Genomic DNA, 23611 nt, shown 5'->3' with positions numbered 1-23611 from the left:
AAAACAATGGATCGTTAAAAATGCAAGTACAACGAATAGCTACATTTCTTAGCTCTTGCACATCAGATTGGTGACTGTCTCATACTGTCGGTGCAGGTGTGCTTTCATATCATCCTAGAAGCTAGACACCAGAGCGTGCCCACAGCCATTATATGCGCACCTGCACTGACACTACGAGTGTGCTGCCACAGAGAGAGGACATTAGAGCAGACCCACAGCCATTGTGTGCACACCTACACTAACACTATAAGAAGGCCACTGCAGAGAGGAAATCAGAGTGTGCCCACAGCCATTGTGTGCACACCTGCACTAACACTACGAGAAGGTCACTGCAGAGAGGAAATCAGAGTGTGCCCACAGCCATTGTTTGTGCACTCGCACTGACACTACAAGTATGCTGCCACAGAGAGAGGACATCAGAGTGTGCCCACAGCCATTGTGTGTGCACTCGCACTGACACTACAAGTATGCTGCCACAAAGAGAGGACATCAGAGTGTGCCCACAGCCATTGTTTGTGCACTCGCACTGACACTACAAGTATGCTGTCACAGAGAGAGGACATCAGTGTGCCCACAGCCATTGTGTGTGCACTCGCACTGACACTACAAGTATGCTGCCTCAGAGAGAGGACATCAGAGTGTGCCCACAGCCATTGTGTGTGCACTCGCACTGACACTACAAGTATGCTGCCACAGAGAGAGGACATCAGAGTGTGCCCACAGCCATTGTTTGTGCACTCGCACTGACACTACAAGTATGCTGCCACAAAGAGAGGACATCAGAGTGTGCCCACAGGTATTGTATGTGCACTCGCACTGACACTACGAGTGCCGCTGCAGAGAGAGAGGACATCAAAGCATGCCCACAACCATTCTGTGCACACTCGCACTGACACTGAGTGTGCCCCCCCAGAGAGAGGACATAGGAGTTAGAGATAAGTCGATTAATGTAAGGTACTGGCTTTATTATGGCATAGACCACACTAAGGGTGCACGGAAGCACCATCACATCCATATCAAATGTTGATTTCTAATTAATTGCAAAGTTAAGCTATACTTGCCTAGTATTATATAAATAAGGGCTAGGTTCCCCATATGAATGTTTAGGCAGCTTAATTGACATTTTGGGGGTGACAGACTCCCTTTAAGGATTCGCTCACACTGGCATATAAAAAAAATCGAAGCAAAGTGGTCATGGCTGACTATGAACACTTGGGGCAACTCTCAGCAATTACTTATTCTATGTTTTACTATTTTGTTAATTGATAGTTTGCTAAACATAACCCTGAAAAAATGGATTCAATGGATCCTAGTAGATCCTATTAACTATAAAGGGGGAAAATCAATTTTCTTGACTTCAATAACCATGCGGCTGCCACACTCTTTCTGGAAAAAAGTACTATAAATCGAAGCGGATCCTGGGATGAACCCGATTAACGCAAGTAAGAACAAGGCTAAGCTGCCACAATTTGTCTTTCATTGAATGATTGTCTTTAATGACAGTATATAGACTAAAAAGAAAAAACAAATGTAAATTTAGAAAGACGGATCAAAAATGTTCCTGTCTGTTTAGTTAGCAATTAGTAGACGTTATGCTAATCGGCACAGGTTGTTCTTCCACACACATTTACATCTCTAAAATGTATAATTTCCCAGCCCGTAATTAATCTAACTCCTGTTCCTGGCACCAAGCGCTGGAAAATCATCCTCTACCCTGCAAGAGAAACATATACGTATATACTGACAACCTAGACAAATCATGCAGAGGGGACGTATCTATACATTTTCCTATAGATTTATGATAACTAGTTACCTCATTAATTGAAGTGGATATGTGTATATGTATATATATATATATATATATATATATATATATATATATATATATATATATATATATATATACCGTATTTTTCGCTTTATAAGACGCACTTTTGTTCCCCCGAATATACGGATTATATACTGCAGGGTCCAGGGGAGGTGGGGGCAGCTCTGGAGCTGTGCTGGAGGCTGAGGGAGGCTGGTAGAGGCTGGTGAGCTGGTGAAGGCTGCAGCGGGAGATCTCCTGCTCCCGCTTATATAATATGCCTTGCCGCTGTCCATCACTGTGCTGTGCTGAAACCGCACCGCGGTGACGGGCTGGGGGAGCGGCGCATATTATATGTGCCTGTGCTCCCCTTTGATGGCACCTGCCTCCCCTGTGTTAGATATGGCCCCCATGCTGCTGCCCATAGTAAAATAAAAAACTCTTTCCTTACCTCCTCCAGCGTGTCTCCCGGTGTCTCCCTCCTGCCGCTGTGATCATGCACGCAGAGATGATGTCACTCTGCTGTGCCGATCACATGACCGGCACCGAGAACCAGGAAGTGCAGGAGCTAAGCAGCACGGAGGGAGACACGAGGGAGGACAGCGCTGGAGAAGGTAAGGAAAGAGTTTATTTTACTATAACCAGCAGCATAGGGGCCATATCAAACACAGGGTGATGTGTGCCATCCACAGGGGGACTTGGGCAGCAATAGGGGCCGTGTGCAAGCCACAGGGGGTCATGGGCAGCAATAGGGGCTGTGTGCCAGCCACAGGGGCCCATGGGCAGCAATTTTGACCGTGTGCCAGCCACAGGGGGCCATGGGCAGCAATAGGGGCCATGTGCCAGCCACAGGGGGCCATGGGCAGCAATAGGGGCCGTGTGCCAGCCACAAGAGGCCATGGGCAACAATAGGGGCCGTGTGCCAGCCACAGGGGGCCGTGTGCTAGCCATAGTGGCCGTGTGCCAGCCATAGGGGACATGTGCCAGCAATAGGGGACATGTAGCATCACTGGGGGACGTGTGCCAGCAGAAGGGGGCTATATTCAATATAAGGGGGCCATATCCAGATTAAGGGGGCTAATTTTAGGATGGGGGGCTATGAGGGACATATACCCTATTTGATTTGTTATACGGACACTGGCATTATAAGACGGACCCCATTTATTAAAAAAAAAATTCTCTTTTCCTTCACCAAATTTGGGGGTGCGTCTTATAATCAGGTGCATCTTATAAAGCAAAAAATAAGGTATATATATATTTACTGTCTTTGAATACAGTGATTTTCTTTCTTTTTGGGGGAAAGTCACATGCAGGAGCATAAAAAAAAAATACATGGCTATATTGCAAAATAATGAATGGAACTGGACCCAACTCTAGTATATCCACAAGGTTAATTTGTAATTAATATTTCTATTTGATAGGTCTTTTGATTTTACTTTTTGCCATCTTTGTTTTTCTTTCTATATTGGGCTTCTTCTCTAGAGTCTTTCAGTTCCTTCCATACTTTTTTACTTTTCACTTCTCTAGCAATATCTATCTGTCACCATTATACTTTCTACGTGACTGCCATCCTACAGCTACAATTCAATGACCGCCCCTTATCCCCTTTAAAGGGAATCTGTCAGTAGGTTTTTGCTATGGAAGCTGAGGCCAGCATGCTGCAAGGGTTAACACCAAGAATTCAAGAATGCCTGTCATGTCACGTCACAGCCTGATCCCTTATTTATTTGCCATGCTTGTTTAGGCAGCAGTATACTTATCATTACTCGGACTACAGGGTCATGTACATGGCAGCCCAACACGCCCCCTGCTGTGATTGACACCTCACAGAGAGCCTGGTGTGGGCGGAGACAGCTCTCCCAACACTGCTACATGACTAAAACTAAAAATTCTGATTATGTCAAAATCACTGCAGCCAGTAATATAAGTGATATATCGTTGGATTCAGGATCTCTTTGCATCATGCTGCTCTTAGATGAGGCAGCAAAAACCTGCTGACAGATTCCCTTTAAGAGCTGAGGTAGCACCTTCTCAGCAAATAGACACTATAGCAGCAGCTGCCCCTTATTTAGCCTGGTAGTTTTGCCTTCAATCTTGAGTTTTCTTTCATATCTATAACACAGTTAGTTACAGGTCGCCCATATAATTTTATGACCTTGCAATGTCTAACTTAGTACTATAGGATTTATTTGGGCTACGAAAAGTACTGCAAAAATACAATTACAGCATAAAGCAGGTAAACTTTTTTTGGATCCCATAATTAATTTGGTGCCTCTTATCTGAATCTGCTTCCAAAATGCAGAAGAAATGTACTTTTTGTGGACTACGGTAATTAAAACCCTCTGGTGGGAACAATATCTTTAATTACGAGTTTGGGAATAATGTGCCTGTCAGGCGCAGGCTAGAAAAATACCTATAATATCTAATTTTTGCAATTTCAGTGATCTAAAAGTGATCAGAGACCTTCATAGGGATGCAATAAAAGAGACTACACATTATCAGGAGCAAACCAAACCCATTTACTCAACATAAAAGTAATATCTCTGAAATACACACATTTCAAAACTCCCACCAACTAGCCCCCAGTTATAACACATAACGGTTATTAGAAAGAGAAAAATTTCCAAGCCTTCCACTATCCATTCATAAAACAAGCTAAATAAACAATTGTGATGACTAAAAACATAAAATACCAACCTTATAAAGTGTGATGTGTTCGGTAACAATGAGCCTGAAAAGCCAGCACAGGTATATCTGCCCTCCTGAAGCTCTGCAGACCAACTGTGGTATCAGGTTTGACACAGCAGCTAGAGCCAGGAGACTACCTGGAGAGAGGGGATTTCCTGAAAATCTTGTGAGGAGGGAGAAATGAAAGTAAAAGAGAAGCGCCTGTCAGGCACATTAATCCCATCCGAGGGTTAAATAAAGAAGAATATTTCCTCTATTCTTCCTTTATTAGAAGAAATGGGAAAATCGACCCTATTCTCTAATGCTGGCAGTGGCATGGGGAATCAAGGGTTCTTCTACTTTTGCACAGCATGTAGAGATGCTCACTGTTCACCATTTGTAGCAGGGATGTTAAAAAGGTTGCCTGAGATTAAAAAGGGTCTGTGGTTTTTTTCAAAAAAAAAACAAGGCCATGCTTGTTCCTGTGCTGTGCCTGGTATTGCAGCTGTCATATTGATATATAAGGGTCTGTGGAAAGAGCTGTAAACTGCTGTTCACAAACGCTCTCCATCCAACCTCACTCAGCTCCAGCTGTTTGCAAAGGAAGAATGGGCAAGAATTTCAGTCTCTCGATGTGCAAAACTGATAGAGGCATACCCCAAGCGACTGCAGCTGTAATCGCAGCAAAAGGTGGCGCTACAAAGTATTAACATAAAGGGGATGAATAATATTGCACGCCCCAATTTTCAGTTTATTATTTTTCATAAAAGTTTAAAATAAGCAATAAATTTCGTTCAACTTCACAATTGGGTCCCACTTGTTGTTGATTCTTCACCATAACATTAAAAAATATATATTTTTATGTTTGAAGCCTGAAATATGGGAAAAGGTTGAAAAATTCAAGGGGGCCGAATACTTTTGCAAGGCACTGTATATACCATGTGGTTTGAATTTTTATAGCTTGTCGCAATTTTTGCAATCCCAATACTGTAGGTCGTATATATTCATGTTCTCAGAAACACTAAGTGGTGTGTATCTTTTATTTTTCAGTATCGGTCAGGTCGGGATCCACAGAGAGGATCGGACAACGTCTCCAACAAGTCATCAGACAGTGATGTGAGTGACGTGTCTGCTGTGTCCAGGACGAGCAGTGCCTCCCGTTTTAGCAGTACCAGCTACATGTCTGTGCAGTCAGAACGACCGCGAGGGAACAGCAAAATAAGGTGAGTCGTGTTATAACGTACTCTAATTAGGAGAGGGAATGAATACATGTAGATTTAAAGTAGGAGAAAATCAAGTTGGAGGAGCACTGCAGAAAAAAAATCAAGTTAGAGAAGCACTGCAGGAAAAATAAAGTTGGAGGAGCACTGCAGGAAAAATCAGGTTGATCACTGCAGGAAAAAATAGGTTAGAGAAGCATTGCAGGAAAAATCAGGTTGGAGAAGCATTGCAGGAAAAATCAAGTTGAAGGAACACTGCAGATAAAATCAGGTTGGAGGAGCACTACAGGAAAAATCAAATTGAAAGATCACTGCTGGAAAAATGAGGTTTGAGAAGCACTGCAGGAAAAATCAGGTTAGAGGAGCACTGCAGGAAAAATCAAGTTGAAGGAGCTTTGCAGATAAAATCAAGTTGGAGGAGCACTGCAGGAAAAAAATCAAGTTGGAGGAGCACTGCAGGAAAAAAAATCAGGTTGGAGGAGCACTTGCAGGAAAAATCAGGTTGAAAGATCACTGCAGGAAAAATCAGGTTGGAAGAGCATTGTAGGAAATGTCAAAGGATTGTTTTGTGACTCATGTAGGACCTAAAGTGAAGGAGCATGACACAGGCATTAAGAGAATTCATAATTACATCACATAGGTAAATAAAGCCCAAGGTATTAAGAAGTAGAGTAAAAGATTAGTTTTTCAAAGTACAAATTTTATTGAAGGTGTTTAAAGTAAATATATGTATCATTGCATGGGATGCTTCACATGTAATGGAACACTAAATAGGTGTTCCATTATTCCAATGTATTGGAAACACAGAAGTACAAACGCTATAGCAAAATATGCATGAGAACAATAAATGCATAGATATGAGAGACTCAAAAAGATCAGAAGATAGCAAAAGACTAATAAGTAAGTCTTACATGTGTTACTGCTGGACAGATCCTTGTACCTCAAACTAGAAAATGTAATTGTACAGATAGTGTGTAGTAAAGGTAAGATCACAACATTGTACACCTAGAACATTTCTCACATACGGAACTACTCTTTGGGCTTAGTGCACAGTAATGATTTGGGGCCAGTAATACATCCCAAGTGTGAATTAAAGGAGTTGCATAGAAAAAGACAATCAATGCATCATCTGTCCATAGACTTGGTGTGCCATTGTAGCTCAGCCCCATTCATAGCACTAGAGCTGAGCTACGATATCAGACAGAACCTGGGCACAGGTTGGCTTCTGTTTTTGGAAACCAAAGAGCCATGTTTCATTTCACCTTCTTTAGCTAGGTGAAACGGCCAGCAATCGGCACATTATCACTTATCCATGTTTTGTAATCTTGGTACAACATACAGTACAGACCAAACGTTTGGACATACCTTCTTATTCAAAGAGTTTTCTTTATTTTCATGACTCTGAAAATTGTAGATTCACATTGAAGGCATCAAAACTATGAATTATCACATGTGGAATGAAATACTTAACAAAAAAGTGTGAGACAACTGAAAATATGTCTTATATTCTAGGTTCTTCAAAGTAGCCACCTTTTGCTTTGATTACTGCTTTGCACACTCTTGGCATTCTCTTGATGAGCTTCAAGAGGTAGTCACCGGAAATGGTTTTCCAACAGTCTTGAAGGAGTTCCCAGAGATGCTTAGCACTTGTTGGCCCTTTTGCCTTCACTCTGCGATCCAGCTCACCCCAAACCATCTCGATTAGGTTCAGGTCTGGTGACTGTGGAGGCCAGGTCATCTGGCGTAGCACCCCATCACTCTCCTTCTTAGTCAAATAGCCCCCTACACAGCCAGGAGGTGTGTTTGGGGTCATTGTTCTGTTGAAAAATAAATGATGGTTCAACTAAACGCAAACCGGATGGAATAGCATGCCGCTGCAAGATGCTGTGGTAGCCATGCTGGTTCAGTATGCCTTTAATTTTGAATAAATCCCCAATAGTCTCACCAGCAAAGCACCCCCACACTATCACACCTCCTCCTCCATGCTTCACGGTGGGAACCAGGCATGTAGAGTCCATCCGTTCACCTTTTCTGCGTTGCACAAAGACACGGTTGTTGGATCCAAAGATCTCAAATTTGGACTCATCAGACCAAAGCACAGATTTCCACTGGTCTAATGTCCATTCCTTGTGTTCTTTAGCCCAAACAAGTCTTTTCTGCTTGTTTCCTGTCCTTAGCAGTGGTTTCATAGCAGCTATTTTACCATGAAGGCCTGCTGCATAAAGTTTTCTTTTAACAGTTGTTCTAGAGATGTGTCTGCTGCTAGACCTCTGTGTGGCATTGACCTGGTCTCTAATCTGAGCTGCTGTTAACCTGCGATTTCTGAGGCTGGTAACTCGGATAAACTTATCCTCCGCAGCAGAGGTGACTCTTGGTATTCCTTTCCTGGGGCGGTCGTTATGTGAGCCAGTTTCTTTGTAGCGTTTGATGGTTTTTGCCACTGCACTTGGGGACACTTTCAAAGTTTTCCCAATTTTTCGGACTGACTGACCTTCATTTCTTAAATTAATGATGGCCACTCGTTTTTCTTTACTTAGCCGCTTTTTTCTTGCCATAATACAAATTCTAACAGTCTATTCAGTAGGACTATCAGCTGTGTATCCACCAGACTTCTGCACAACACAACTGATGGTCCCAACCCCATTTATAAGACAAGAAATCCCACTTATTAAACCTGACAGGGCACACCTGTTAAGTCAAAATCATTTCCAGTGACTACCTCTTGAAGCTCATCAAGAGAATGCCAAGAGTGTGCAAAGCAGCAATCAAAGCAAAAGGTGGCTACTTTGAAGAATCTAGAATATAAGACATATTTTCAGTTGTTTCACACTTTTTTAAGTATTTCATTCCACATGTGTTAATTCATAGTTTTGATGCCTTCAATGTGAATCTACAATTTTTATGGTCATGAAAATAAAGAAAACTCTTTGAATGAGAAGGAGTGTCCAAACGTTTGATCTGTACTGTATTTTAAGCAAGCACCAAATGATTATCACCTTGCTGTTGACCGTGAAGCCGAGATTTTCAGATGTCAGCAGATTCCTCCCTCTTGATTTATGGTATTTGCCGTCATTCTGTATATTATTTTGCATGTTTTTCCCTGAGGCTCTTCTCATATTGTATCTGCATAATGCCGTTTCAGTCTGGGGGGTTTCGATATTTCTAATGTAAGAATAGCGGTCATGGCTCCATTATAAGTGTATATCCTGACGCTAGTAGGCGCAAAGCCACAGATTCAGTCTCCTGCATGTCTTGCATGTTCTTGCTCTAACCCTCATCTTTTCTTTTCTACTTGCATGCTTCTTTTTCCCGTCTGTTGAACTCATTAGAAGATTAAGAGAAATAGGGGAAAGAAGTAATAGGAGAGGTGGAGGGCAGGATGGGGAGAACCACAAGGACCTGGGCTTCCCTGAGGAGGATGAGGAGGAAGTCAGGCAGGAGGAGGATAGTGAGAAAGTAGCGGAGGAGACCCAGAGAGCCAGTGAGAACTCAACCCAGAGAGGAAGTAAGGGGTCTATAGAAGAAGAGATCCTGCATGCTGAAAAAGATGGAGAAACGCATGAACCTGAAGAAAACCACACTGAGGCTCTGCCAAGGAGGTTGTCAGAGAATGACATCAGGTAACACCTTCTTCCTCACAAACTAACCCTACTAGATAGTTTATAGTATTTTCCCTTCTTTTCAATAGTATTCAATCACACCTTTGTATTTTGGTTAAAGGCCCATTAAAAAACACAAAAATACAGAAAATAATATCTCAGTACTTCCTTTCTTAAAGGGGTTTTCTTCTATTTAAAGCGGTTGTCCACCACTAGCACAACACCTTCTGATTCAGATTCAACATGTTTGCCCAAGATGAAATAATAAAGACTAACCTCCCGTGCCAGTGCCATTCAAGCATTACCTCAGGTAAAACAATAAAGACTATACTCACCTCCCGTACCAGCGCCGTTCCGATGTGCTGTGGCTCGCGGTGTGTAGGCTCACGTAGGGTTGTGACGTCACACAAGCTTCCTGTCCAATCAGCGCCGGCTTCCTTTCCACCACCTTCGGACCAAATGAACAATCAATAGGAAGTGATATCACTGTGGCTGAGGTCACTTCCTGTTGATCAACCGATTTGGTCCAAAGGCGGAGAGAAGGAAACCAGTGCTGGTCAGACGTGAAGCTCATGTGACGTCACAACACCACATGAGCCCTCACAACGCATGCCGCCACAACACTGGAACGATGCTGGCATGGGAGGTGAGTATAGTCTTTATTGTTTTACCTGGAGTAAATATGTTTAATCAGAAGCGGTTTTTCTAGTAGTGGACAACTTATTTAAAGAAAAGTGGACCCCAAACCCTTTTACATACCTATCATAACCAACAGAGCAGGTACTCACCCTCCCCAGGTCCAGTATGGCTCTCTGCTGTTACTCTGTTCTTGATGTTTAGGATGCAACATTGATGTCATGGGGATAGCTTTTATCAGCACTGCAGCCAGTCACTGAGCTCTGCCAATGCATATGGTACAAAATGCTGAGCTCAGTGATTGGTTGCAGTGGCAATATGCACTTTCGACTGAAAGCTGGCACTGGACCTGAGGAGGGTGAATATCTGTTCTGTTTGCTATGTTACATATTTAAAAGCATTTGGACTTCATTTTTCTTAAAGTGTAATATTGTTTTAAATCTCCTCCTTTAATTAAATCCTATTGTACCCAGGAGATCAGCCATATCTCCTTCTCTGCTTCAACTCTGCATTGTTTTTCTGGCTGTATGACAACTATCTGCAGCAGTAGCCTCCCCCTGCCCTACCTGCAATAGGACAACAGTATTGTTAAGCCTTCTTGCTTCTTGGCCTACCCATTAATGCTCATGTTCTCTGGAGGTTTTCTACAAGACTGTTGCCAAAAATCCCAGACACCTGGGACAAGTGTATCTCCTGTTAACATTTGTCATTCATTCCATATTGGTTTAGTTGGATTGTCCGGTGAAAATAAGTTATCACCTGTCCACAGGAGAGGCGATAACTTAAAGGGGTGGTCCACCCCTTTTCATTACTGGCCACATCGATATTATGTTGAGACACAAAGTTTCTGTCACATACCTTGTGTTGCCAATAGTGCCTGTGAGCGGCGCTATTGTGATCTGCTCACCCCCTTCACGTTATCCCTGACCTTTGTGACCTCTGATGTCCGGTGATGTCACATCAACTGAGTGACTGGGCTGTGGGCAGCGTTTCACCGCTCGTCACAGCCCAGCATCACAGTGCAGCATCTCATACGCTCTCCTTCACTGCAGAGCACCGCAAGAGTGACACTAGGCTGTGACGAGTGGTGATACTCCGCCCACAGCCCAGTCACTCAGGAAGACTGGGGCCGCCGCGGTGATGTCAGGTCAACAGTAAGTTGACCTGGAATCACTGGACATCGGAGGTCACAGAGCCCGAGGTTCATAGGAAGGGGATGAGCGGACCGCAATAGCGCTGCTCAGAGGCCCAATTGCCAACATAAGGTATTTAAGAGAGACCTTGTTTCTCAACATAATGTTGATGTGGCTAGTAATGAAAAGGGGTGAACCACCTTTTTAAAGATTAGTGGTGATCCAACCATTGGGATCCACAACAATTGCAAAACGGAGCAGTTAGAATAGAGTGGCAGTGCACATGCCAGACCACTGCCCCATTCATTTTCGCCGGAGTTGCCGGAAAAGGCGAACATCGTCGCTCGGCAGCCCTATAGGGAATGAATGGAGCAGCGGTGGAGTTGGCACACTGTCCCTCCATTCTAATGGGAATAAAAGTTCCCCATCTCTGCTAATCACTGCTGGTCCCAATGAAGCGAACCTCACCGATCTATAAGTCATCACCTCTCCTAATGATCGATGATAGCTTATCTTCACCAAACAACCCCATACCCGCCCCGACATGGGGGCAGAGAGTAGTGCTGCAGTTCTTTTTCTTGTACTTTTGGCTTCCAATATCCTTCGACTGCTACATATGGGCCATGGCGAATTATCTTCCAAATAGATGGGGGGGTTCCGTAAAATGGGACCCTACTTATCAGACATTTATGGCATAAAAGTACAAATTGTAATAAACACATTTATAATTCAAGCTCCTCTTCACTGATACATCATGTAACACATCGTATTGCTTTCTGCTTATTTTTGGGTAGGTCCTAATGAACGATGCATACATTCAGCACTTGTTAAAGTCTCTCCTCCGTCAGATCTGATACAGAACCTTTAGTTATATTGTCGTGAAATAGCTTTCCGATAAATGCGGGTTATTCCCTTGACAAATACTGACCCATTTTTTTGACAGAGACGGAACAATTAAGTTACGCGCCCTGATTTTACAATGTATGTCCCACTTTCGTCTGCTGTATCTTGGTCGCCATCCAGCAGACAGACGGGTAGTAGTTTTCTGGCACTGCCTAATAAACCAGGTACATTTTGTATCCAGCGTTCACTGCCGTACAAATTATTTCCAAAGACAAGATGTAAATCAATTTAATAATTACAATTGTCGCCTACTTCTTTGTCACAGATTGTGCAGATTTCCATGAGAACATTATTGACCTGATAAGACATATTGTACTATGTGCCCGTCATATCCAACAGTAGAATAGCTAAGGATTTGGATTGTGGTTAAAGTTTGGCGACATCGCATCTCCACTTCCTCAGAAAATAGGTACATTACATTACTGAGACTTCTTTCCCAATAATTTATTGAATTTGTATGCAGTGAATCTGGATTCCTTAACATAAAATTCATGGGAAAGCAAGAGTGTGGATTTGAGCAGAGTAAGAAGCTTTGCAGGAGTCTGGTCCACTGGCCATATTGACAGCTGGTGGCCACCAAATCAGAGCACTGTGAACCTCCTACTACTTTCTCATGCTCCTCTTCAGCCCCCTGAACTCATTACAATGAGGTATGAAGCACATTTGACTTTGTGGGAGGCTACCTGGTGCCGTGTAGCCCCGGAATCCCTTCATTGCCCTGCCTCTCCCCAACAGGGACGCCAACTCGCTTACCCTCGCAGCTGGACAGCGTCCAAACCTGCACTCCCACGGCTGTCCATGTGCTTGTCTGCCTACTTCTCCCAGGTCCCCCGGGAATGCTCTTAGGGTGCCTGCCCAGCTCTTAAAGGGCCTAGTGCTATTTCATGGAAATGCCTCAGCCTGTGGCTGAGAGGCACTTGGTACTTAAGGCATCCTCCCACTATGGAAGGTGCCTGCACAATGCTAGCTAGTTGTCAGGTCCCATGCTCATGTCCCGTTATCTATTCCTGTGCCCACCTTCCCGTACCTGTCTGCCCGTCTTGTTTCCTCTGTGCGTGTCTGCTCCAGCCGTCCTGTGTCCCTCGGCTATCCCAGCTGCAGCCGCCTGCACTAGAGACTGTACCCGCTTGCACCTGTGTGTGTCCCTGTGTTCAGTGTCCTGGGGGTCAGTTGCCACAGTCCCAGACACTTAGCTTAGTCAAGTATCTCCCACATCATAGTGAGCCCTGGCCCCCCTGTGGGTCCACTCCTACTTCTTCTCGCCCCCAAACCGGCGAGTGGTACACGCTGGAGATGCTGCAGGAAATAGAAGGTTCGCAGTGCTCTGGTTCTGCGAGCATAGACCTCAGACGTGGCTGCTGGATTAGGGTCCTGCATATCTATTTACTCAAATTTACTGTATCCATGTTTAATCCACAGAGCCCAATTCTATTGGGTGCGTAGCTGAGAGCAGCCCTTATGGGGCTTTATGGTGTCCCATAAGGCCCAGCCTCTCACATAATAATAAGGCTTGGGCCCAGCAGACACCAGTAGGCCAGTAGAGGTCAAGCCCATGTCAATATGATGATGAAGCAGATCACACGGCACTGGAGTTTATCACTTTTTGGGTCACTTGACGAAAAACCTATTATTACAAAGGCCATGACTGTGATGTTGAAGGAACAGATGCTAGAATCTTGATGGATCCCATTGACATATGGAGTATTCACTCCATTAAAAAGCGATGGAAGCGAACTCGACAGACCCAAACACCATTAAATAATTAAATTTACACTCTAAAGCTCTATTTATTATAAAGAACTATCACGATTGCTCACATTTCACCTTGGTACATTGGTTGGATAGAGCATCTAGACTATCGGTCACCTATCTGGTAGGCCTCATGGACGGACGGGAGTAATAATAATAGGACAATGCTCTATCGCATAGGTATATCATTCGGTAAAGTATATTAGGTCTTGCTGAAGTTGTGTTCGCTATTTTCATAATAATTTAGAAGCCGTGGCCCCTTCATCGATGTGAAGTGACAGATGCACACTGGTGCAGTTCCCCGAAGCCTAGTTACCATGGTAACATAGCCGGCTTACATCATTCCCGTCCCGAAACTGCTGCTATTGTTCCCTATTTCTACAAATATAGAAGAAATGAGGAGAAAAGTTGCACAAGATAAAATTAACCCCTTCCGAAATCAAGACACTGACGATATACTCAACAAGCAAATGTCCTAGTCCGGCACATGCAAGGAGCAATCTACCGTCCAGAGCACTGTATGATCCTGAACATTATATTGTGCCCTGACTTCTTATGTTTGGCTGTAAGGCTCAAAAGCATTATTTATCTTAAAATATTTAGTATAACAGCCAACTGATCACAGGGAGGGTCTTACTGCCACGAGTACCCGGCAATATGCTATCGGCTTCATTGTTTTCAGGGGTCACCAAGAGATAACGTCTATGCAGCTCATCTTCAAAGCAAATCGGTCACCTGATTTTTGCTAATTAATCTCAGAGTACCATAAAATAGGTCCAATGATAAAGAGAAGACCTCACATCACCTCATGTAGGTGCTCAGGAGAAAAATTAGATAGGACTGTACGAGAACTCCGGCACACTAACTATCACCCATGGAGACACAGAAAAACAAGAGAGCGTAGAATTGATGTCAAAAATCCTTTTCTTTTTATTTTGTGGTGAAAAAAACATGCAATAAGTGCTGTACAAAAGTCCGCCAGTAACAACGTTTCGGCCGGTTTGGCCTTCTTCAGGTCGGACAGGCTTAAGGATAACAGGACACAGAGTGGGTGAGTATGTGTAGGGCACTATTGCTTGACCAAATGCTGGATTACTGCGTCCATCGAGGTATGTGTGATATTCAATTTCGGATTGCACTGTTATGAAAACGCATTAGATCCAGTCATTGTGTCTAAAGGTCCAGTCACACTAAGCAACTTACCAGCGATCCCAACAACGATAGGGATCGCTGGTAAGTTGCTAGGAGGTTGCTGGTGAGCTGTCACACTGCGACGCTCCAGCGATCCCACCAGCAACCTGACCTGGCAGGGATCGCTGGAGCGTCGCTACACGAGTTGCTGGTGAGCTCACCAGCAACCAGTGACCAGCCCCCAGTCTCCTAGTTACAGCACACATCAGGTTAATTAACCCGATGTGTGCTGCAGCTAAATGTGCACAGAGCAGGGAGCAGCGCACACTGAGCGCTGGCTCCTTGCTCTCCTAGTTACAGCACACATCGGGTTAATTGCCTGATGTGTGCTGCAGCTACATGTGCACAGAGCAGGAGCCGGCACTGACAGTGAGAGCGGCGGAGGCTGGTATCAAAGGTAAATATCGGGTAACCAAGGACAGGGCTTCTTGGTTACCCGATGTTTACATTGGTTACCAGCCTCAGCAGAAGCTGGCTCCCTGCTCACTGCACATTAGTTGTTGCTGTCTCGCTGTCACACACAGCGATCTGTGCTTCACAGCAGGACAGCAACAACTAAAAAATGGCCCAGGACATTCAGCAACAACCAACGACCTCACAGCAGGGGCCAGGTTGTTGCTGGATGTCACACACAGCAACATCGCTAGCAACGTCACAAAAGTTGTTCGTTACCAGCGATGTTGCTAGCGATGTTGCTTAGTGTGACGGGGCCTTAAGCGACAATATGATGGTTCACAGTCATGAGCCGATATACTGGATTACGTCAGAACCGATATCTGGAGTAATATGTGGAAGCCAAAAAGAGAGAACAGCCACAATTGGTCAGAGAAATGGATGATGATGAGGCAGATAGGTGCTGGTCCAGGTAACTACCTGACTGAGACTCCACTGGTTATAGTCTGGATGAGGGTCCCTGGGATATGGTAGTAGGAGTCCAGGTAGCATGTGCCTGCGTGGTTGTGGGGGTGAACCGCACGTCCTGTAGGACATAACATTGCAATCCGAAATTGAATATCACACATACCTCGATGGACGCAGTAATCCAGCATTTGGTCAAGCAATAGTGCCCTACACATACTCACCCACTCTGTGTCCTGTTATCCTTAAGCCTGTCCGACCTGAAGACGGCCAAACCGGCCGAAACGTTGTTACTGGTGGACTTTTGTACAGCACTTATTGCACGTTTTTTTCACCACAAAATAAAAAGAAAAGGATTTTTGACATCAATTCTACGCTCTCTTGTTTTTCTGTGTCTCCATGGGTGATAGTTATTGTGCCGGAGTTCTCGTACAGTCCTACCATAAAATAGGGGCAGAGACCCTGGTTCCAGTGATGTTTCACTTACTGGGCTGCTTGCTGTAGTTTTGATAAAATCACAGATTTATAAGCAGCTGGATTATTTGTAAAGGAGATCTGTATAACCCCACCCTCAGCACTGATTGGCACAGTGTATGCAGAAAGTGCCAATCAGTGGTGTGGGTGGGGTTATACAGAACTCAAAATCTATAGATTTGCAGCAGATAAAACTGTGATTTTATCAAACAGCATCAAGAAGCCCAATAAGGGACACATTGCTGGAATCAGGGTATATGCCTGTACATTTTGCTGCTCTCCGATGCGGTAGCAAAAATCTGGTGACAGATTCTCTTTAAGAAATTAAAATTGGGATTCCTTAACCTGTAAGTCTATATTTCCCAGGAAACTGCACATTGATGTCTCAATAAAAGTTGATTACAGATCCCACGATGCCAACAATATCAGGAGCCTCTTTTTTTTTTTTTTTCATTTCCTGAAATCTGATGTGAAAGTTCTTGTAGAAAACCTCCTTAGAGACAACTATGGGGTCTACTTTAGGCTTCCTCTCCTTTTTCTGCATAAGAAAACTTTGCCTAATTTCCTAACCACTTCATCATTTTTCTTCTCCAGAAAACCTAAATATTTTCCAGCATGGCCTGATGAATTTCTTAAATGATAATTTAAGATAATTATCTGCTTGTGTCTCTGCATGAGTATGGCCATTTCCAATATACCACATTTAAAGGGTCTCCGCTATTTAACCCCAGAGTTCTTGGTCATGATGTAAACTCTGGACATATTATTAATAATTATTAATACGTTTAACACTTGCAAATCTTAATGACACCGAGAGGTAGGATACATCTAACCTGCGTATTATCATCAATTCTCTCATTATTAGGGGAAATTAGATTGACCTTTTAAAAACCTACATAGAGAGTATAATAGCACAGTGATTAAAAAATATATATATTTAGCTCTTATTTATCATTACACGGATACAATAAATAGAACATCAAAATAATACATAATTATGGAGATAATCATGTTGTCCTGCAAATCAGCATAATATATAGCACTCATATTAATTAAAAAAAATCCCAGAAAAGTGCACTTAATATTTTCCAGAATTTTATATATATATATGGTGTATGTGTGTATATATGTATGTGTGTGTACATATATATATATATATATATATATATATATACACAGTACAGACCAAAAGTTTGGACACACCCTCTCATTCAAGACTTTTCTTTACTTTCATTACTCTGAAAATTGTAAATTCACATTGAAGGCATCAAAACTATAAATTGACACATGGAGAATGAAGTACTTAGTTTGAAACAACTGAAAATATGTCTTATATTCTAGATTCTTCAAAGTAGCCACCTTTTGCTTTCATTACTACTTTGCACACTCTTGGCATTCTCTTGATGAGCTTCAAGAGGTAGTCACCGGAAATGGTCTTCCAACAGTCTTGAAGGAGTTTCCAGAGATGCTTAGCACTTGTTGGCCCTTTTTGCCTTCACTCTGCGGTCCAGCTCACCCCAAACCATCTCGATTGGGTTCAGGTCTGGTGACTGTGGAGACCAGGTCATCTGGCGTAGCATCCCATCATTCTCCTTCTTAGTCAAATATCCCTTACACAGCCTGGAGGTGGTTTTGGGGTCATTGTCCTGTTGAAAAATAAATGATGGTCCAACTAAACGCAAACTGGATGGAATAGCATGCCGCTGCAAGATGCTGTGGTAGCCGTACTGGTTCTGTATGCCTTCAATTTTGAATATATCCCCAATAGTGTCACCAGCAAAGCCCCCCCCCCCCCACACCGTCACACCTCCTCCTCCATGCTTCACGATGGGAACCAGCCATGTGGAGTTTATCCATTCACCTTTTACAAAGACACGGTGGTTGGATACAAAGATCTCAAATTTGGACTCATCAGACCAAAGCACAGATTTCCACTGGTCTAATGTCCATTCCTTGTGTTCTTTAGCCCAAACAAGACCCTTCTGCTTGTTGCCTGTCCTTAGCAGTGGTTTCCAAGCAGCTATTTTACCATGAAGGCTGCTGCACAAAGTGTCCTCTTAACGATTGTTCTAGAAATGAGGAGGTGTGACCAAACTTTTGGTCTGTACTGATATATATATATATATATATATATATATATATTTGGCTCCAAAACATGTACTAGTGCTTATTTTCGGGGGATCTCGTATATTTTGATTTAGCCTTAGTGATTGGGTTGCCTGTAGATGAGAAATGAGTATCCAGTGCTGGTGTCAGTGATTAGATTATTGCAAATAAATATTCACTCCCTTCCCCCACCAATAATCCCACCTACCCCTCTGCCGGCGTCAGTGATTGGAACTTGTGTTAATGAAAAAATGAATATTCACCCACTTCCCCGCCTATCTCTCTGCGACGGTGTCAGTGATTCACACAACTGCCCGAGCTCTTCTGACCAGAGCGTATCAGCGTGTATTTTGTATGAAGTTCAAATTGTCCCTCCAGTGAGGAAGGAAACACCTATTGGAAGTAGCAATTCTAAAAGTCAAATGTGGCTTTTTAAACAAGCCTTTTCATAAGACTTAGGGGCACTTTGCACGCTACGACATCGCAAGCCGATGCTGCGATGCTGTGCGCTATAGTCCCCGCCCCTGTCGCAGCTGTGATATCATAGTGATAGCTGCTGTAGCGAACATTATCGCTACGGCAGCTTCACATGCACTCACCTGCCCTGCGACGTCGCTCTGGCCGGCGAACCGCCTCCTTATCAAGGGGGCGGGTCATGTGGCGTCATAGCAACGTCACACGGCAGGCGGCCAATAGAAGCGGAGGGGCGGAGATGAGCGGGACGTAAACATCCCGCCCACCTTCTTCCTTCCGTATAGCCGGCGTGAGCCGCAGGACGCAGGTAGGAGATATTCCTCGCTCCTGCGGCTTCATACACAGCGATGTGTGCTGCCGCAGGAACGAGGAACAACATCGTAACATCGGTATTTCCAAATTCATGGAAATGACCGAGGCTACACCAATGATACGATTACGATGCTTTTGGAGACCTGACATACCAGTCTGGCTGTCAGTAAGGGGACTTATAGCTGCAATGCCCCTCTGGGAATTGTGAAGTATGTATGTAGTTGTATGAAGTTGTCACGCTCAGGTGAGCAGATCAGCTGGTCAGTCCGAGGATTGCGCTGTGATATTTAGAGACTTAGGCCTCATTACACGCAACGATGTATTTAATGATATGCCGCCGGGGTCACGGATTCCGATGTTGTTGCGTGTAACACCAATGAGCGACCGTTAACGATGGAAATTACTCACCTTATCGTCCATCGTTGACACGTCATTCCTTTTCAAAAAATCGCTGGTTGTTGAGGACACAGGTTGTTCGTCGTTCCCGAGGCAGCACACATCGCTATGTGTGACACCTCTGAAACGACAAACTACAGCTTACCTGCGGCCGCCGGCAATGCGGAAGGAAGAAGGTGGGCGGGATGTTCGTCCCGCTCATCTCCGCCCCTCCACTTCTATTGGGCGCCCGCTTAGTGATGCCACTGTGACGCTGCACAAACCGCCCCCCTTAGAAAGGACGCTGTTCGTCGGCCACAGCGACGTCACTAGGCAGGTTAAGGTGGCTTTACACGCTACGAGAGCGCTAAAGCGATCTCGTTGGTGTCACGGATTTTGTGTCGCCGCTTTAGCGATGTCGTTGCGTGTGACACCTATGAGCGATTTTGAATCGTCGCAAAAACGTTCAAAAACGCTCATCGGTGACATGCCCCCCTATTCCCAATTATTGTTGCTGCTGCAGTAACGATGTTGTTTGTCGTTCCTGCGACAGCACACATTGCTATGTGTGACGCCGCTGGAACGACAAACATCTCCTTACCTGCGTCCACCGGAAAAAGGAGGAAGGAAGGAGGTGGGTGGCATGTGCCGGCCGCTCAACTCCTCCCCCCCTTTTCTATTGGGCGGCGGTTCAGTGACGCTGCTGTGACGCTGCTGTGACGCTGAACGAACCGCCCCCTTAGAAAGGAGGCGGTTTGCCGGTCACAGCGACGTCGCAGAGCAGATATGTGCGTGTGACGCTGCCATAGCGATAATGTTCGCTACGGCAGCGATCACCACATATCGATGGGCGCGGGCGGGTGTTATCGCGCTCGACATCCCTAGCAATTGCTAGCGATGTCGTAGCGTGTAAAGCGGCCCTAAGTCCCGTGTGATGGCTCCTAACGATATTGTGCGTCACAGGCAGTGATTTGCCCGTGATGCACAAACGACGGGGACGAGTGCTTTTACCAGCGACATCGCTAGCAATGTCGCTGCATGTAAAGCCCCCTTTTAGACTTTTCTGTATTGTATTGACTTGTTTTGTTGGTATTCATGTCTAATAAAGTTTATATGAACTCCTTTAATTTTGGTGGTAATTTATATGGCTCCATTTTGGTATAGGGTAAAATTTTGTGAAGGAGCTTTTCACAGCTACATTAGTAAATTCACTAATCCATGTTCCCAGTTCTCACTGGAGGTGGCTGGGAAATTCTTTATAGATTTTCAGATGCGTTTTCTCCTGATAGTTGGGCAGTAATAAGTCCAACTGAATCACTGATGCTGACACAGATGGGTGGGCAGGATTATGAGGGGGAAGGGGTGAATATTCATTCCATTTACTAGCTGGCATGTGAATATAAACTTTGGGGTTTACAGCAATACAACGGGGCAACGTACACCAATAAAAGTTACATATCCTGAAAGGGCTGCACAAGCCCTATGTCAAGATACTATTATAGAATGTTATGTAACTGGGGCTTTTTTTTTTTTTGGAGTAGGGTTTATATTTTAAGCATACTCCAACAAGTCTGAAAAATTCTGCTAGGGCTTATTTTGGGGTAGGTCTTATTTTGTATCCATTTTATAAAGTGCAAGTGCATATGTAATCATAAGAGATAATACAATAAGTTAATCACATATATCAGTAGTAGCATAAACTACTACTCCTAAGTGGAAAAATCCATACTAAAGTGCATCCAGATAGTGGGGTACCATTGGGTTGCTATTGCAGCCCAGGGGGGTCTGCTAAAGACACTTGTGCCTGCTATTTCAGTACTACAGTGTGGCTGTATATAGTATAAGCAGTAAAACAAGTCTCTTAGATTCTTATGGATTAACAAATAAAGTAAAAAAAAAAGTTTTAAAAACTTTTAATGAAATTTTAAAAACCTATAAATATTCCCCCATTAAAATAGTTATTAAAAGCTAAATAAGAATACACACATGTATTGTTGCATCCATAAAAGCTGTATCAAAATATATGAAATATGAAAAATGATTAACTTGACTGGTAACCACCAGAGACCGAAAAACAAAAAATTAAGGCCCCGTGCGCATGCTGTGGTTTTTGCCGCTGTTTTACCGCGGTTTTGCTGCAGAAAATGTTCATAACTTTTCTGCAGTCCTTCCCCAGCAAAACCTATGGTAAAAAAAATGCTGTGCGCACACTGCGCCTTTCCCCTACATGTTTTGCTGCAGATTTTCTGCAGCAAAAAGAATGAGCATGTCACTTCTTTTCTGTAGGTACCTGCGGTTTTTGACATAGATAATGGTAAAAAAAACTGCAGGGACCAACCTGTGGAAAAACTGCGGCAAAAACGTGGGTGCGGTTTTACCGCGGTTTTTGCCACAGGTGCGGTATTCTGCCAGAGGGTGCGGATTTTTCTTAGGCCTCTTTTACACGTCCGTGAAAATCACGCACGTGTTTCACGGATGTGTCAAAGGTGCGTATTGCCCTCGGTGTGCTGTGTGTATGGCACACGTGTGTTCTCCGTGTGTTATCCGTGATAACACACGGAGAACGGGAACTTTCTCCTCACCTGTCCCTGGCGTCGCTGTCCGTGGTGCTGACCTTCGGTCTCCGATCCTGCCGGCTCCCCGCTGCTGCTGCTTCCGCCGCAGTGAAGTACCGGTAAATATTAAATGAGCATAATGAGTGGCGGTCAGCAGCAAGTGACAGCAGCAGCAAAGGCAGGAGGGCTGGAGAAGGTGAGTAATGTTTTGTTTTTTTTCTCGCAGACACATGTCTTTTCTCTGGTGCGTGTCATATGGAACACATACGTGTGGTCCGTTTGTGTTACGTGTGACCCGTTTGCGTTCCGTGTGACACCCGTGATGCCGAACAAAACGTGGACATGTCTACATAGGCACACGTATGCTCCACACAGACACACGGTCCATGGCAGAATACGTACGTGAACGCAGACCCATTGATTTTAATGGGTCTACGTGTGCCCGTGTCTCCGGTATGTGAGAAAAGTGACCATACACGTACCGGAGGCATGGACATGTGAAAGAGGCCTCGAGAAAAGTCCATTTTCTAGTGCGCACGAGTGCCTTAGAATGTTTTTTTTTTTTTTTTGGTCACTCCTAAATAATGCCGTAAGAAGCATTCAAAACATCTGTTCCATTGATGGAGATATAAACAAGAATTAGTGGATCTTGGAAAAATGGTGACACAAACCAAAACATTCTTTCCGCAGTTTTTATTTATTTTTTCCTACCACTTAAATGATAAAAATTGTACAAATTTGATATCGCTGTAGTCATACTGGCATGGAGAATCATAATGCCAGGTTATTCATACCACACAATGAATAACAGAAAAGCAGATCCCCAAAAATTAATAATAAAATTGCATCTTTTTCTTCGAAATTTCTTTTTTATACAGGGCTCAGCATTTTGAGCACTGCTAAATCTACAGCAGAGAAATCTGTGTGTCTATCACAACTGCTGCCCCCAGTAAAATAAGTGGTATTTCCCTGGAATAAGGATCTCTGTTCTTACATAATACAGATTACATAGCAAAAACCTGCTAACATATTCCTTTTAATACGGTTATTGTATTATATGCTGATATTTAGGACCATGCTCCTCTGCACCTCATTTGACAATATGATTATCTCTATTATTAGGCATTATTTTAATGTACCTATTTGATGATGAATAAATGTATATTTTTGAACATCACTGTTGGAGTGTAGTCACTTTTTAGGATTTTGCATTCTGTTAAGTGTGACCACTCTATAATATATTTACTGGTCCACCTTTAGCTCTTTGATTTTGCCGCAGTTTGGAGGTTTTTATATCGACCTCTTGTAGCCAAAGGACAAGTAGTGGCCCTTGCCCTAGCCCAGCCTGGGACTCTATGTAAAGCACGGAGGGCCCACCAGGGTATTCCCCGGCAGCCCGGTGGGCCAGTCCAACACGAAGTGTTCACATATTGGACACTAACAAAGGGCTTCTCCAAACCTAGACCTCCACCACAGGAGACCCAAGATCACGTGCCTGTTCTTGCATTGTTTCCTAGTCTGTAGTAGACCTCAATCATCACATTTTCTCATT

At 43.9% G+C, this 23611-nt stretch overlaps 1 protein-coding gene across 50 annotated transcripts in view; it reads left to right on the top strand.

Moving 5' to 3' along the window:
* The window catches only part of RIMS2 (regulating synaptic membrane exocytosis 2), a 990720-nt gene that overhangs the window by 855072 nt on the left and 112037 nt on the right, over positions 1–23611 (top strand). For 40 of the 50 annotated variants that reach the window (XM_075353016.1, XM_075352970.1, XM_075352974.1 and 37 more), the window contains 2 exons: positions 5525–5697; positions 9024–9314. In XM_075353016.1, coding sequence (XP_075209131.1) covers positions 5525–5697; positions 9024–9314 — 464 coding nt within the window. The remainder of the gene's footprint in view (positions 1–5524; positions 5698–9023; positions 9315–23611) is intronic. The other 10 variants (XM_075352998.1, XM_075352996.1, XM_075353004.1 and 7 more) reach the window with 1 other exon arrangement.

The sequence above is a fragment of the Anomaloglossus baeobatrachus genome, chromosome 6 (genome assembly GCF_048569485.1).
Source record: "Anomaloglossus baeobatrachus isolate aAnoBae1 chromosome 6, aAnoBae1.hap1, whole genome shotgun sequence".
Classification (NCBI taxonomy): Eukaryota; Metazoa; Chordata; class Amphibia; order Anura; family Aromobatidae; genus Anomaloglossus; species Anomaloglossus baeobatrachus.
The sequence above is the reverse complement of the archived record's forward strand: the minus strand, read 5'-3'. Positions and strand labels throughout refer to the sequence as shown.